The sequence below is a fragment of the Barbus barbus genome, assembly GCF_936440315.1.
Source record: "Barbus barbus genome assembly, chromosome: 42".
Lineage (NCBI taxonomy): Eukaryota > Metazoa > Chordata > Actinopteri > Cypriniformes > Cyprinidae > Barbus > Barbus barbus.
Genome location: NC_136720.1, coordinates 25526011 through 25543062, shown reverse-complemented (window position 1 = coordinate 25543062; position 17052 = coordinate 25526011). Strand labels below are relative to the sequence as shown.

Below are 17052 nucleotides of genomic sequence, written 5' to 3'. Positions count from 1 at the left end.
TATATCCAAATTACTACCTATGCTCCTAATGTCAAATGCATAAATGTTAATTCATTAAAGGTGCCATAGAATGCATTGATACAGTATTTTAAATTGTTCTCTGATATCTACACAGAAGGTATGTGGCTTAGGTAAGGGCAAAAAATCTCCAGAAACGATTTTACATGTCCATTTACAACCCTAGGATTTCTCCCTAGAATGAAACGGTCTGTTATTGTCTTATTTGGCAGGGTCATGAATAATAATGAGCTCTGCTCTGATTGGCTGTTTCACAGTGCGGCTCAATGTTGAGCTCTGCTCTGATTGGCTGTTTCACAGTACGGCTCATCAGCAAGAAGGAAGCACAGGGAGGAAAATATATATTTAAATACTTTCTCTCGCAGTTATATCGTCGGGTAATTATACTGTATATAAAACGCGGGCATCAGGGAGCCGTTATTAATATGCGAGGCATTGAAACTGCTTTTGAACGATCCATCGATCGCGTTATAGTTTCACTTTCAAGAGACGCGATCACACAAACTATGTTTACATTATGGAGCAACAGTACTTACCACACATTTCACAAGATCAGATGCTTGCCAGTGGTGCTCAGGATCTGTAAGTCATTCGCCATCATCCTCATCTCTCCTTACTGAGAGTGAAATCTTATGTACTGTAACAGGCTACCGCTAGCAAGGAGCTAACCATGTCCCTTTAGTGGCTCGCGTTATTTGCTTTCTGTGCCTTTCTGAATACAGACACCAACCCATCCCTGCACTTCACACCCCCTGCACGGCCTGGAACATAACATTTATTTTGTTATTTTCGCTGTTGTCCGCGCTTGTTTATTTACAATACCTGCAGAGCTTCTGATGGTTCGGCCGGCTTAGAACAAGGGCGGGTTTATGCAAATGTTGGGGGCGTAGTGATCCCGACTGTTGCGTCACAGTCGGTGTTATGTTCTGATTCGCCTGTTTTTCAGTGGTCTTTTTTAATCACGAGATTTACATATGAAGGAGGAAACTGGTGTTTGAGGCTCACTGTATGTCATTTCCATGTACAGAACTGTTATTATTTAAATATGCCAGGGTAAAGACAGTTTTTCATTCTATGGCACCTTTAATTTCTGGAAATATTGTCGACTTTATTGCACAGATACTGTTTGAAAGCCTTATTACGTATTACGATGACATCACTGAATCAATGATGAACTGACTTTAACTGAAAAAATTGAGTGTTTGCTATTGTCCTCTTGCATTATCAACGCACTATTTTCCTGTTTAATATTGCAAAGCAGCTTTGACACAATCTGTATTGTAAAAAGCATTATATAAATAAAGGTGACTAGACTAAAGCCAAGGAAATACACTTTAAAACTTTTAATGATATTTACCCATCCTCTTCTTAGACATAGATTCAGTATTGATTATAATTGTACAGTACATTTTGTGATTCTGATATTGAAAAAAAAAGAACAGAATTATTTCTACATCAGCAGGAACACTGGATCTCACAACACAATGAATGTTTTCAAGTAAATATAAATAATATACTGATTTGCATAGACAGTCAGGCTACTGTAACTGAGTTCTGACAAATGGGGAAGTGGGGAGTCACTTTTGACCAAGTTTTCACACACAGTTCTTCCTCCATTCAGTGTAGAAGCATCAGTTTTAGCTCCGAGAGGATTTCTGTCATCTTCAACTCTCTTCTCTGGTAAGTCATTTACACAAAACACAGTAAAATTTATACTTACTCCTGTAGTTCTGAGATTTAAAAGCACTAAGGTTTGAAACATGAATGTCCTGTTTAAAAGATGAAAAATAGGAATTAGAGAGAATCCAGGAATTATGAATTATTTATTCCTATTGTGTGAATAATATGTGATCATGTAATCCATAAAAAAGTAACTGTAGTCTGATTACGAGTATTTTAAAATGTAATTTACTCTAATTACAAGTACTTCATTTTTGGAGTCTGATTACTTAATCCAGATTACATGTAATCAGTTACTACCCAGCTCTGTATATATATTAGTGCTGTCAAACAATCGTGATTAATCATTCAGAAAAATTTTATGTTTATATATTAAATATATTTATAATGTAAATTATATGAATATAAATATAGACATGTAAACACATGTAAATATTTTCAAACTATATACTGTATGTGTGTATATTTATATATACATAACTATACACAGAACAAACACATATGCGAACCTGGACAACAAAACCAGTCATAATCAGTTTTAAAAAATTGAGATTTTAAAAATCATCTGAAAGCTGAATAAATAATCTTTCCATTGATGTATGGTTTGTTATGATAGGACAATATTTGTCTGAGATACAACTATTTGAAAATCTGGAATCTGAGGGTGCAAAAAAAATCTAATTTTGAGAAAATCTCCTTTAAAGTTGTTCAAATTAAGTTCTTAGCAATGCATATTACTAATCAAAAATTAAGTTTTGATATATTTACAGTAGGAAATTTATTAAATATCTTCATGGAACATGATCTTTACTTAATATCCTAATGATTTTTGGCATAAAAGAAAAATGGATAATTTTGACCCATACAATGTATTGTTGGCTATTGCTACAAATATACCCCAGCGACTTAAGACTGCTTTTGTGGTCCAGGGTCACAAATATTAAGCAAACAAAAACTTTTATTTTGTATGTGATTAATCGCAATCAATCGTTTATATATATATATATATATGTATAGCTTTCACAATATAGAATGGCCGTGTACATGTCAAGTAAATTAATTAATCTAAGTAAATTAATAAGTAATCTATTTATATGAACATAAGAGCTATAAATTCATACACAAGTCACAAAAAGAAACTCATTTATTGTCACTTTTATATACATGCTTTGTATATTCTTCTATAAGGTGACGTGAATGTAAATGATGGAAACATTGGTGACGTTCCTCCTCACTGGATCTCTGATACAAGGTCTCATTCTTATAGATTATTCCTCTTTTTAACAAGATTAATTTCTATTATGAAAGCACTTCCATGTTACCTTTGCTAGATTGAAGAGCAATAAGTGCTGCAGAAGTTTGTCCTGCATATTAACTTTGTATGATTACTTCCTTCTGTTCGTTTTAGGTGTTTTTTTGTGGCTTCAGTATCACTCTGCCGCAGACAGTAGAAGCTGTAGAAGGATCCTGTGTCTTCATACCCTGCACATTTGATATTGATCAACAATATGAATATTTACTCTCTGATAGTGCAAAGAGAATGTGGTTTAAAGAAGGAAACCCTATAATTAAAGTGTTTGACTCCAGCAGCCCCAACACTGGACAGTTAAAAGGAGAAATATTTGGCACTGCTACACAGAAAAATTGCAGCACACGCTTCAATAATGTCATTCAGAATCATAATGGGTCATATTACTTCAGACTTGAAGATAATAAAGTGAAGTATAGCTTCAAAAAACCTAAACACTCCCAAGTTCAAATTGCCGTCTCAGGTGAGTGTCATACTCTTCATGCTGCTTCTATAGTGTGACTCGACACACATTAAAAAGAAATCTACTACTGAACAATATGAACATTCGTTTTTGGATATAATAATCCATATGATCTTGTAATAACTATTTGTGTTTCAGGATCTCCACCCAAACCCACACTGAGAGTCTATAAGGATCAGCAGGAGGTGATGGAGATGGTGGAGGTGATGGAGGGAAGTTCAGTGATTCTGCGCTGCTCTACTAAGATCTTCTGTCCGTCTCGTCCACCATCTCTCACATGGAGCTCGACTCTCTATGATAACGTCACAGAACGGCAGTATCAGAACCAAACTGAGCTCATCTCTGATCTGAACTTCACTGTTTCTCACCGTCATCACAGAGTCACTTTCACCTGCACTGCAACACACCAGCTACAGCAGAAGAACACAACACTAGAGTCCCGAATGCTACGAGTTCAGTGTAAGACAGGAATTATATCAATGTGTGCTCCATGATCATCTATAATTAGTGCTATAACGCATAACAGAATAACCTGAATGATTTTCATCAGATGCTCCTAAAAACACATCAGTGAGGATAAATCCAGATGGTTTAGTTCTGGAGGGTCGTTCAGTGACTCTGAGCTGCAGCAGTGATGCAAACCCAGCAGTGAACTACACCTGGTACAGAGACACTGAAGACCTCCTGAATCCAGTTCAGACCGGACCAAACCTGATCATCAACAACATCAACCTGACACACAGAGGACGATACTACTGTAGAGCTGAGAACAAACACGGCACTCAGAACACATCAGTGCTGCTGGACGTCCAGTGTGAGTATTAAGAGTCTTGATAATTTATTCACAATCATTAGTATATTAGACTTAAGGTATCTAGACATCTGATTCTTCTATTTATTCTTTAATATTATTGTACTTGTTTAAATCCAGTTTAAATGTAAAAAATGAAGCAATAATGATTGGTTAATTAATAATTATATGGTTTCAAAACACTGTTAAAATACATAATGTAATACAAAATAAACCATTTAGATATTTACATTACATACTTTTACAAATGCCAGTAAAGGGCGCCAAAGGCCTGGTAATTGTTGCTGTTACACTTACACTTTCAGGACGACCAAATCCTTTATATTGACCAAACATTTAGGCTAATTCAAATATCCACTTAATCTTTCATTTTGACACCTTTTTGCGATAGAAATGCTACAGCCTCTATCTTCAAAAACATGTGGACATCACAAACCTTACAAAAATGAACCATGGTTTTATTGTAGTAAAACTGCTTTGTAACGGGGCGGATCCATGTGCAAGCTTTTATTAATAAACAGTCAATAACAGGCAGGATTATCAAACAACAGCGAACAGGTATGGCACGGGCAAGGCACAAGATGGTAAAAACAAGGTAAAAACAAGATGGCGCAAGCTGAGTTCGGATGCCGTCCAGGCCGCTCCGCTCAGATTGTGCTTTTATGTACTTTTTTTACTTACTTTTACTTTCTCTTTTTTCACATTTTACGTCGACACTGTTCACTTATGACAGAGAAACACTTTTGGACATTGGAAACCGCTACACTAACCTGTTCCAGGACACCTTATCCATGAATCCATCGTGGCCACTGGAGATTCTTCGTAACGCGGAGATAAACAATAACCCCCTGAGGCGACGGATCATGAAACGCCGTGGGAAATGCGCTGGGATTTGAGACAGACTCAGGAAAAGGGCTCATAATCCTCCTCTTCCGAGCATTCTGCTCACAAATGTCCAATACTTGGAGAATAAGATGGACGATCTTAGAGCAAGGATTAGTTTCCAACGGGACATAAGGGACTGTAACATCCTTTGTTTGTCTGAAATATGGTTTACGCCCTCAGTCCCGGACACTGCTGTGATGCCGAGTGAGAACTTTTCTGTTTTACGGATGGACAGAACAGCAGAGGCCGGTAAATCCAGGGGTGGAGGAGTGTGTTTCATGATCAACAAGAAATGGTGTGATCCCAGGAATATCTCCATTCTGTCACGTTCCTGCTCGCCTCATCTGGAACATCTTTCCATTATTTGCCACCCATTTTATCTGCCCCGGGGGTTTTCATCGATCATTGTTACTGCTGTGTACATTCCACCACAGGCAGACACCGGCTTGGCTTTGTCTAAGCTTCACGATGTGCTCAGCGGCTACATTAACAAACATCCTGACACTGCCTTTATCATCGCGGGAGACTTCAACAAAGCCAGCCTCAGGCAGGTCATGCCAAACTTTTATCAACATGTATCCTGTCCAACTAGAGGACCAAACACACTGGATCACTGCTACACTCAGTTCAAGAATGCCTACAAAGCCCGCTCACTACCGGCTTTTGGCAAATCGGACCATGCCGCCATTTTCCTCACACCGGAATATAAACAAAGGCTCGTTCAGGAACCCCCGGTGCGCTGGTCCTCCCACTCAGAAGCTATGCTACAGGCGGCTCTTGATGGGGAAGTCGTGGCCTAATGGTTAGAGAGTCGGACTCGTAATCGAAAGGTTGCGAGTTCGAGCCCCCGGCCGGCAGGAATTGTAGGTGGGGGGAGGGAATGTCCAGCGCTCTCTCCACCCTCAATACCACGACTGAGGTGCCCTTGAGCAAGGCACCGAACCCCAAACTGCTCCCCGGGCGCCGCAGCATGGCTGCCCACTGCTCCGGGTGTGTGTTCACGGTGTGTGTGTGTGTGTGTGTGTGTGCATTTGTTCACTACTCACTGCTGTGTGTGTGCACTTGGATGGGTTAAACGCAGAGCACCAATTTCGAGTATGGGTCACCATACTTGACAATACGTCACGACTTTACTTTACTTTACTTTACTTTGATGATGTCGACTGGGACATGTTCTGGGCGAGTTCTTCTGACATCAGCGAGTTCACGGATGTAGCATTAAGCTTTGTAAACACGCTAACTGAGCAAGCTACTGAAACAATAACTCTAAGGACCTTCTCCAACCAGAAACCGTGGGTGGACAGAACAATCCGTGCTGCGGTTAACAAACGCACTGTGAGGCTCTTACAATGAGGCTCTTCTGACCGGGAATATGAGCGAGTACAAAGCATCGTGTTATGCTCTCCGACACGCAGTAAGAGCTACCAAACACCGATATAGAGAGAGAATTGAGTCTCATTTCCAACTCAAGGACTCTCGACGGATGTGGCAGGGTCTGAGGATCATCTGTGCCTTTGGAAACAAATCCTCCGCAAAGGTGAGAGCAGATTTGTTGCTGGCCGACGAGTTAAACACCTTCTACGGCCGCTTCGATTACAACGGCGGCAGCACGACTCTGCCGACCAGCGTGTCAAGAAGCAGCAGGCAGAGCAGCGATAATCCTGTAATCACCATGTCGGAGGATGAGGTTCGGAGGGCACTAAAGAAAGTGAATGTCAGGAAAGCAGCCGGACCTGATGGGATAACCGGCCGTGTTCTGAGGTCCTGCGCTGATCAGCTCGCTGGTTTGTTCACTTCTATCTTTAATGAGTCCCTTGCTACCTCCGTGGTTCCCACCTCATTCAAAAAATCCATCATTATCCCTGTGCCAAAGAAAACCCTCTTGCCTGAATGACTATCGCCCAGTTGCCCTCACATCTATAGTCATGAAGGTTTTTGAGAGACTTGTAAAGAGCCACATCTGCTCCTCCATCCCTGTTACTTTGGACCCTCTTCAGTTTGCCTATCGCCCAAACAGATCTACTGACGATGCCATCTCTCACGTCCTCCACTCTTCCCTCACACACATGGACAGCAACAATGGGTATTATGTAAGGCTGCTATTCATTGACTATAGCTCAGCTTTCAGTACTATAGTCCCCATCGAGCTAGCTTCTAAACTCACAGACCTCGGCCTAAACTCCTCACTCTGAGACTGGATTCAAGACTTCCTCACCGGCAAGACCTCAAGTGGTGAAAGTTGGTCAGTTCACCTCAAACTCCATCACTCTGAACATAGGAGCCCCACAGGGCTGTGTCCTGAGTCCCCTGCTTTACTCTCTCTACACGCATGACTGCGTGTCCTCTCACAGCTCCACATCTATTATCAAATTCGCTGATGATACTGTGGTTCTGTGCCTCATTTCCAACAATGATGAGACCGCATACTTGGATGAGGTAGAAAGACTCACATCATGGTGCCAGGACAACTGTCTCTCTCTGAATGTGAGGAAAACTAAAGAGCTGATCATGGACTTCAGGAAGAGACAGCAGCGGCCCTACACGCCTCTTATGATCAGTGGGACCCCTGTGGAGAAGGTGAGTAGTTTCAAGTACCTCGGTGTAAACATCTCTGAGAACCTGACTTGGACTACACACATCCAAACACAGGTCAAGAAAGCCAGGCAAAGACTGTACCATCTGCGACAGCTGAGGAAATGCAGGGTCTCACCAGCAATCCTGAAAACTTTCTATTCAGGGACCATAGAAAGTGTATTGACTCAGTGCATCTCAGTGTGGTATGGAAACAGCTCCAATCAGGACTGCAAAGCACTACAGAGAGTTATGCGCTTAGCTGAGCGCATCTCAGGGTCTGCTCTCCCCTCTATGCAGGACATCTACCTCAAACGCTGCAAAAGTAGAGCTGTCAAAATCATCAAGGACTCAAATCACCCTGGTAACCGTCTATTCACTTTGCTTCCATCTGGCAAGCGCTTCCGTAGCCTGATGTCAAAAACTGAGAGACTTAGGAGGAGCTTCTTCCCCCTGGCCATCAGGTTCCTAAACTCTAACTCCGTGTCATAACATCACATGACTCACATGACATGTAAATATCACTATATCAATAAGTTATTCATAATTTTTTTCTACCTCGTATTGCTGCTATGTACATACCCTGTACAACTTTTTGCACATTCTTTTGCACATTCCTTCTTATAGTACTATTTAAGTCAACAAACATACTGACCTGCACATTTATATTTATATTTTTGTTTATCTTATCTTTTATTTTATTTTATTTTATTCTTTTTATTTTTTTCTACTTTTCTTTTTCTTAATATTTATGTACATTCGGTGTTTTGTATTCTTTATAATTGCACTGTCCTTGGATCGGACCTGACTTACATTTCACTGCTGGTTATACTCTGTATAATTGTGTATGTGACAAATAAAAAATCTTGAAATCTTGAACAAGAGTATTCCTAGAACAAGCGTGGGTCTTTGATCGGCGAACAATATCCAACAGGGTGAGGCAGAGAGATAATCCAGGTAAACAAGCAGTGGTCCAAGAGAGGCGCAAACAGAGTCCGAACAGCAAGGCAAAGGGTTAATCCAGGAAACACAGGCAAGAATCGAAACACTAGAAAAAACACAAGGCAAGGCAAGACTAAGACAACAAAGAGGGTTCCGTATTGCAGCTAGAACTAGGAGAGTTATAAATGCAGAACAATACTGGAACTTAACAGAAAAACACAGAATGGCTCGGTAAGGCAGCTAACACTAGGGGAGTGATAAACGCAATACAATACTCGGCAGAGAGGGAGAGGAAGTCCATGGTTTATGTAGGGTGTGTGATCAGTGCAATCAGCTGTGTGATCAGTGCAATCAGCTGTGTGTCGTCAGTGAAATGGATGATGGGAATTGTAGTCTGAGTTGGCGTGCAACAGTTAGTGTGGTGCAAGAGTCCATGTGGTGAACGAGTGACCTCTGGTGGTGAGTGAATGGAAGTTCATAGACTAGATTCATGACATGCTTAATTTTCTTTTGTGTGATTTCTTAATGCTTGAGACTAAATCAGAGCTACAATTTTAATTTGTAAATAATAAAATTTAATTACAATTTATTTATTTACTTTTATAAAGTTCTGTTTTGACCCTAGTAGGTTTTTAAAAAACATTTTTTTACATCCATAATATTTGGGGGAGGGGGCACAACAATACAATTCTGCTTAGGGCACACATTTGGCCAGCAGCGGCCCTGATTTCAAACGACATTAAACATGAAACAGTTGCATTGTTATAATCTGATTAAGAAAAGTGTTTTCGGTGACCTCTGTAGTGTCCTGTGTTCAGATGGAAATGAGGAGAGAGAGGGGGAGAGTGAATAAAGGAAGTAGGAGAATCATACAAAACGTGTGAAACTTTTCTCTCTCAGTTGGGTGTGTTGTCTTGAATGAGGATCAGGCTTGTGAGATAGAGTTCAGATGTTGATTCTCGTTCTTTCAAAGAGTTCTTTGTCTTTTCAGACTGTGGTCCTCGTTTCGGTCCAGGCAAATGGTATCAGCCTAACAACAACATTACAATTATTTAAAAAATGTGTAAAATAATAATTCTATAAATTGTGACAGCCTAAATTTTCTCTTGCATCAGATGCTCCTAAAAGCACATCTGCACATGTAAACCCAGCTGGTTTAGTTCTGGAGGGTCGTTCAGTGACTCTGAGCTGCAGCAGTGATGCAAACCCAGCAGTGAACTACACCTGGTACAGAGACACTGAAGACCTCCTGAATCCAGTTCAGACCGGACCAAACCTGATCATCAACAACATCAACCTGACACACAGCGGACGATACTACTGTAGAGCTGAGAACAAACACGGCACTCAGAACACATCAGTGCTGCTGGACGTCCAGTGTGAGTATTAAGAGTCTTAACTAATTGCTAACATATATTTCCCATACTTCCATTACTGTTATTTTATAGGTGATGTCTTTATTTTGAAAGTCTAAAAAATAGTCATAATACCAAATACTGTGAAATCCAGTGCGAGTATTTGTTATTCTTCTGGACATCCAGAACGTCTCAATTCAGACTGTTTGGTCTAGATAAATGAAAGACAGTCTCTGTCCGACTTACACTGACAAAGACATATACTACAAATGATCATATTTCTCACTGTGTTTGTGCTGTTTTAGCACAGTAGACTTAAACTTCTACACACAGCTAGTGTGAACTGAACAGGTAATTGGTAAAATACAGACATGTGGTGTTTTGTTAGTGTTGTGGCCTACTGTAGATATTTGCACACATACTTCAACACGTTGCCTGCATCTGAAACCTGTAAAATAGAGAGGTTTAAACCGGCAGCCTTTCAAATCCTGAACTGTAAACCACACATTCTACATCGCACAACTTTTTTTTCATCAGATGCCCCAAAAAACACATCGTTGTCAGCGTTTCCCTCCAGCTCAGTGATGGAGGGCAAACCAGTGACTCTGAATTGCAGGACCGATGCAAACCCAGCAGAGCTCAACTACACCTGGTACAGAGAGACTGGATCTCAATTTGAGCTCCTCCAGACTGGATATAATCACACCTACATCGTGACAAACCCTACATACGGCGCATGGTATGGCTGTAATGCTCAAAACCAGCATGGCCAACACAATGCAAAATTTCAACTGGACGTTCAGTGTGAGTACTGACACCTCAAATTACTGCTCCGCCATCAATCTGATTCCTGATAACATAAATACTGTGAATATAGTACAATACAACAGTGCTCTAGAGATTTAATTGCATTTAAATGCAAAGTGCATTGTTTATGATGAAAATAAATTTACATGAAAAAGTTACAATTTTACCACAAGAGCATGCAAGAATCACATACTTACTTTAGCAGTCAAAATGACAAAACCATGACAAAATTACTCAAACTTTAACTAAAATATATAAAAATAAAAACAGTTTCAAAATATTAATAAAAACTAGTATCTCAGTGGTACAAAATTAACATTAATTCAATATTACATTTAAAATTAATATGAATATATAACTAATATAAAATTTATATATTGTATTGCAACTTCTTCATTTCAAATGTATAAACACAAATATATTTAAATACATGAAATGTCCTGTTAGATTTATTAGTTTTCATGATATATAACTTGCTGTTAACCAATTAACGTGTTTTTATTGTGGCTATTTTAGCATTTTATCATTAAAATAACAAACATGTTTTACACTGCAGAGACCATCAGGATCATCTTTATCATAACATTCATGTTCTCTCTTTCAGTTGCGCCCACAATCTCCAGCTCTTGTAGCCGAAACAGTGTAACTGCGTGTGTCTGTGAGGCTCATGGGAATCCCTGCCCTACACTAGAGTGGCATCTGTCTGGACATGTGCTCGCTAACTCTACAGAAACGTCCATCAGTGAGGAGATGTTAGGAAGCACAGGAGTGAAGAGCGTCCTGACCACTCGTCAGTCCCTCACAGACACGGACGTCCTGCAGTGTTTCAGCGCAAACACTTACGGCAAAGCAAGTCAACAGTTTCAGCCCCTCCCACCAACACAAGACACAAGTGAGAAACACAAAACAACAGCTTTATCTGATCGACAAGACCACAAATGATGTCTTTACCCTTGTGAAAAAGAAGTGTGCTTCTTTTCTTATTTCAATGTGTTGACTAACGCACATATTTGACTATAAGATGAACTGTAGTGTGTTATTCAATACAGGGCTATTATAGTTAACTAAAACGGAAGCAACATTTTTTATTAAAAATAAACGTTCACTGTAATGAAAAATAAAAACGCTTTTTATTTAAGCTAGTTGCCAAGGCATCATTTTTCATTTTAATTTAGTTTAACTTGATGTTCTAAAATTAATAAAACTTAAATAAAAAATAAAGAACTTTAAAGTTAATATATTTTCATTGTACTAAATTGTAATTTCAAATGTGTAAATACAAATATATTTAAATACATGACATACAAGTTTCAACTCAACTCAAATATTTCTCACAAATCCGGGATCAGATAATCTGAGCTGTTCCTTTTACAGCTCCATACTACAGGAAGGTTGCATTTGGGTCTGTTTTTAGAGAAACATCTGAGATAGTTAAAACCCCTTAACTGTCACTCACAGTTTTGAACATAGAGATTATAGAACACTATTCAAACTTAAATGTTTATAATTCATGAACGAAAACATTTTGTAACATGATTTTTATGTACCATTTCCATGGTAATGCAATGTCTGATTTTAAAATGGGTTTCAAAGGATGAATTTTGAGATTTTAAGTTTTCAACTATATCATTTCTTATGATTTCTAAAGCGTGAGAGGGAAAAAGGCAACTAGGAAAAATGTCAGAACTCCTGTTATGATGTAGATTTTTCAGGTGCACTCTTGTCATAAATTAATCCATTAGTTTCCTACATAATTTTTTAACAAAAAAGGTGGAACAATATCTATTTAGGAGTCTTAGACATTTCCAATGATATATCGTTTGTATAGTTTGATTAGATTAGGATTTAATTGTAAAATAGTGAAGTAAATTTAGGTGTCCCGGTGAGGGGACGGGTGACAGTTAACAGGTTAAATGAGAGTGAGATCTCCTAAACTATGAAAGACTGACCTCTGTGCAATTAAACGCTGCTTTCCAGGTTTCCATCTTCTGTCGGTGCTGCTCGGAGCTGCTGTTGGCGTCTCAGTGATGATGATTGTGTGCATCTTAACGCTCTGCTATGAACGGTGTGTACAAATGCCCTTTTAGGAATAAGAAAACATCAAGAAAATAAGATTTTACACAGAATTATATTCTGGACAATATTCAAAAATAATACAATTCATATTTGCAACTGCAAATTGGATGCATACATATGTGTGATTTGCAGTTGCCTTTCGATTATGTCAATGTTAAACAGATTTTTTCAGCTATTGTGATAAATGTTTTTAGACATATTCAGCTTAAAGCAGGGTTATTATTTTAAAAACGGAAAAAACCTTTAAAAAAAATGAAATAAAAAGAATTTTAAATAAAATAATATCAAATCAAATAAACAAACAAAATAAAAATACAATAATAATAAAAAGTTCTAAAGTAACCAAAATTAAAATCCAAACAAAATTCATTTTACAAAAAAAAAAAAAAGAGATAAAAATGACAAAAGAAAGTGTTTTGGTCATTTTAATGGGTTTGTGGTTTTTAAATGTCTATAAAGTTTTCATAAATTTTTATTTCAATTTGAGTTATTTTAGTACAGCAAGTTAAAATGAAAGTAATTAAACGTAAAAAAATTTAATGGTTTTATGATTGTGATTCTGATATTGTATTAGCATAATTTTTTTATGATCTAAAAACATGTTTTTCAGAAGAAGGAAAGAAAAACCTTCAGAAACCAGACAATGCAACACATCTGGACTCATTCTGACTGAAACAGTGAGTAATTAATTCTCAAAGACATTACAGACAGTCGTTCAGCAGATCTTCACTCATTTAGCTGTTTCTTCTCCATCAGGCCGTTGCTCTGGATAATGACTGCCAGTTTGTTTACGGCAATAACGGCATGCTGTCATCCATCGCACCGAGTGCACCAGAATCTCTTCATTATTCCTCCATCGACTTCACAAACACTGAACCGCCGTCAGGAGAGATCAGGGGCATCACCTCACTGACCAGTGAATACGCTACGGTCCGACATCGTCCTGTAGGAGCCACAGACACAGAGAACAACACCTCAACATCTGAGACAGAGCCCAAAAAACAAGACATGACAGCAGAGATTACGGACACGGCATCAGAAGACGTGATTTATGAAAACACCAGCCATCGCTACAGACAGAAGGAACCGCTGGTCAGTGCAGATGATGCTGAAGAGCAAAACTGAACCAAAACCTTCAAATCTTTGAACTCCACAGGGATTTTTAGAGCGACTTAAGAGATTGTTCATCCAAAAATGATGTTCTTTCAAAGCTATAGGACTGACTTTCTTGTCAAAAAAGTTTTTTTTTTTTTTTTCTCAGTGTTTTAACAGGGTAGTTTGCCCAAAAAGGCTATTTAATTTACTCACCCTCAGGTCATCCAAGATGTAGTTGACTTTTTTTCATGTAGAACAGTAAAGAATTTGAGCTCCTTGATGATTCATAAAATGCATGTCAATGGGTACCGGCACTTTGAGGGTAAAAAAAGCAAATACATTATTTACACCATTATTACCTGTAATTCAGTCCTGCATTAATTAATTTTTATTATGTATTTTATTATACACCATGTCTTTTATTTCTTATTCAAAATCTATTGTTTTTATGACTATTTTCAGGGGCGTAAATGTGTGTTCTCTAATAAATTCTCGCGAGAAATTACAAAGATGATAGGCCATTTTTTCAAGAATGGACGATCAACTGGCCAATTGGTCTGTGCAGTTATTTTATCCGAAAGAAAGAAGAAACCACAACAAAAGGGATTATGGCAGAAACAATGGCTTGGAAGACGTGGACAACAAGGACTGCAGTACCTGATCACAATATAACGTGAAACCTATAAAAATGGTTTAAAAAAAGTACATGGCGCCATAGTTTCATCACTTTAGAGTGTCGCAGTGACGGTGTTTTTGCAGTAAAGGACCTGGCATAGTTTAATGAGAGGGAAGATGACATGAACTGCACCATAAAATTTTATTTCTGTCAATATTTTCTCACTCACATGTTGTCCCAAACCTGTATTAATTTCTGTGCTGAACACAAAAGAAGATATTTTGAAGAATCTGGGTAACCAAACAGTTGCTGGCCCACCTTGACTATAACAGTAGGGAAAAAAATACTATGGAAGTCACTGTGGACCAGCAACTGATTGGTTTTCCACCTTCTTCAAAATAGCATTTATGTTTAGCAGAAGAAAGAAACTCATTCAGGCTTAAAACAACTTTTGAGTAAATGAAGGTATGAATAATAAAACACTAATTTGTGGGTGAATTATTCCATTAATGTTAATAAAACACCGAATACAAAGAGTAAAATCACTCGCTACTCTTGACTGAAAAACTTTAATACAGTTGCTTTAATAGGAATTTAATTTTTATATTTGTTCATACAGTTTCTTGAATGCTCCTGCTAAATACACCTATTGTAGCCTACCTGAAAATAAAACATGGTTTATTTTATTTGTATATTATGTGTATTTGTAATGTATATCTTTGCTCTAATTTTTTTAATAACAAAGATAAAATAAAGACAACGATTTATCTTCACCCACTTTGGCCTAAATATCCACCATACTTTTTAATATTTTGTTACCTTGAAAGGCTTTACCTTTATAATAGGGAAATTAGTTTGGCTGTAATGCTCAAACAGCTTGCAAGATAGAAAAACCAACATGACAAAGAATTGTGATATTTTTGCCATATCGCCCACCAGGGGGACCAAACCCATATACACTCACCTAAAGGATTATTAGGAGCACCATACTAATACTGTGTTTGACCCCCTTTCGCCTTCAGAACTGTCTTAATTCTACGTGGCACTGATTCAACAAGGTGCTGAAAACATTTTTTAGAAATGTTGGCCCATATTGATAGGATAGCATCTTGCAGTTGATGGCGATTTGTGGGATGCACATCCAGGGCATGAAGCTCCCGTTCCACCACATCCCAAAGATGCTCTACTGGGTTGAGATCTGGTGACTGTGGGGGCCATTTTAGTACAGTAAACTCATTATCATGTTCAAGAAACCAATTTGAAATGATTCGAGCTTTGTGACATGGTGCATTATCCTGCTGGAAGTAGCCATCAGAGGATGGGTACATGGTGGTCATAAAGGGATGGACATGGTCAGAAACAATGCTCAGGTAGGCTGTGGCATTTAAACGATGCCCAATTGGCACTAAGGGGCCTAAAGTGTGCCAAGAAAACATCCCCCACACCATTACACCACCACCACCAGCCTGCACAGTGGTAACAAGGCATGATGGATCCATGTTCTCATTCTGTTTACGCCAAATTCTGACTCTACCATCTGAATGTCTCAACAGAAATCGAGACTCATAAGACCAGGCAACATTTTTCCAGTCTTCAACCGTCCAATTTTGGTGAGCTCGTGCAAATTGTAGCCTCTTTTTCCTATTTGTAGTGGAGATGAGTGGTACCCGGTGGGGTCTTGCTGTTGTAGCCCATCCGCCTCAAGGTTGTGCGTGTTGTGGCTTCACAAATGCTGTGCTGCATACCTCGGTTGTAACGAGTGGTTATTTCAGTCAAAGTTGCTCTTCTTTCAGCTTGAATCAGTCGGCCCATTCTCCTCTGACCTCTAGCATCAACAAGGCATTTTCACCCACAGAGAAACAGAGGAGCGACTGCTGGAAGGCGTTTGTGCAAAACTGCGGAAAAACTGCAGAAAAAGTGCGGGTGTTGAACCCTCTCACCGGGAAAAGTGTTGGTGTTAAAACACATCCCCCATGGGTGCGACGCCTCGGTCAAATATTGTCCTATCATAACAAACCATACATAAATGGAAAGATTATTTATGTTTCCTTTCAATTTTGAAAAATTGACACTTATGACTGGTTTTGAGGTCCATGGTCACACACACATATATACAGTATATATATATATATATATATATATATATATATATATATATATATATGTATGAGTTAGAATGTAGGTATATAAGAATAAAGAATGCATATGTGTAGAGGTATAAATATACGGTACATGTATTTGTACCGAATCGTAACGGTACGGGCATCTCGGTGCATGAGGCCTTACGACGAATACAGGCAATTCCCCCTCAATATAGAAGGAGGCTCCCGCAGCAATGCAACGCTGTTTGATAACCACCAGCAGAAGAACAGCGAATGCCATGTAGCCAAAGAGTACAGAATAGCGCCGTAGGTATCCCTTCTA

General features: G+C 38.7%; 1 protein-coding gene across 1 annotated transcript; it reads left to right on the top strand.

The window, feature by feature from the left end:
* Positions 1-1615: 1615 nt before the first annotated feature.
* Positions 1616-15400, top strand: LOC306861775 (sialic acid-binding Ig-like lectin 10). Its single transcript, XM_079404246.1, has 11 exons — positions 1616-1698; positions 2887-2950; positions 3107-3470; positions 3609-3929; positions 4021-4284; positions 9795-10058; positions 10572-10838; positions 11446-11733; positions 12819-12906; positions 13528-13594; positions 13674-15400. Exons 3-11 carry the CDS (start codon positions 3239-3241, stop codon positions 14040-14042), a joined length of 2160 nt encoding a protein of 719 aa, XP_079260372.1. The 5' UTR covers positions 1616-1698; positions 2887-2950; positions 3107-3238; the 3' UTR covers positions 14043-15400.
* The last annotated feature ends 1652 nt before the right edge of the window (positions 15401-17052 follow it).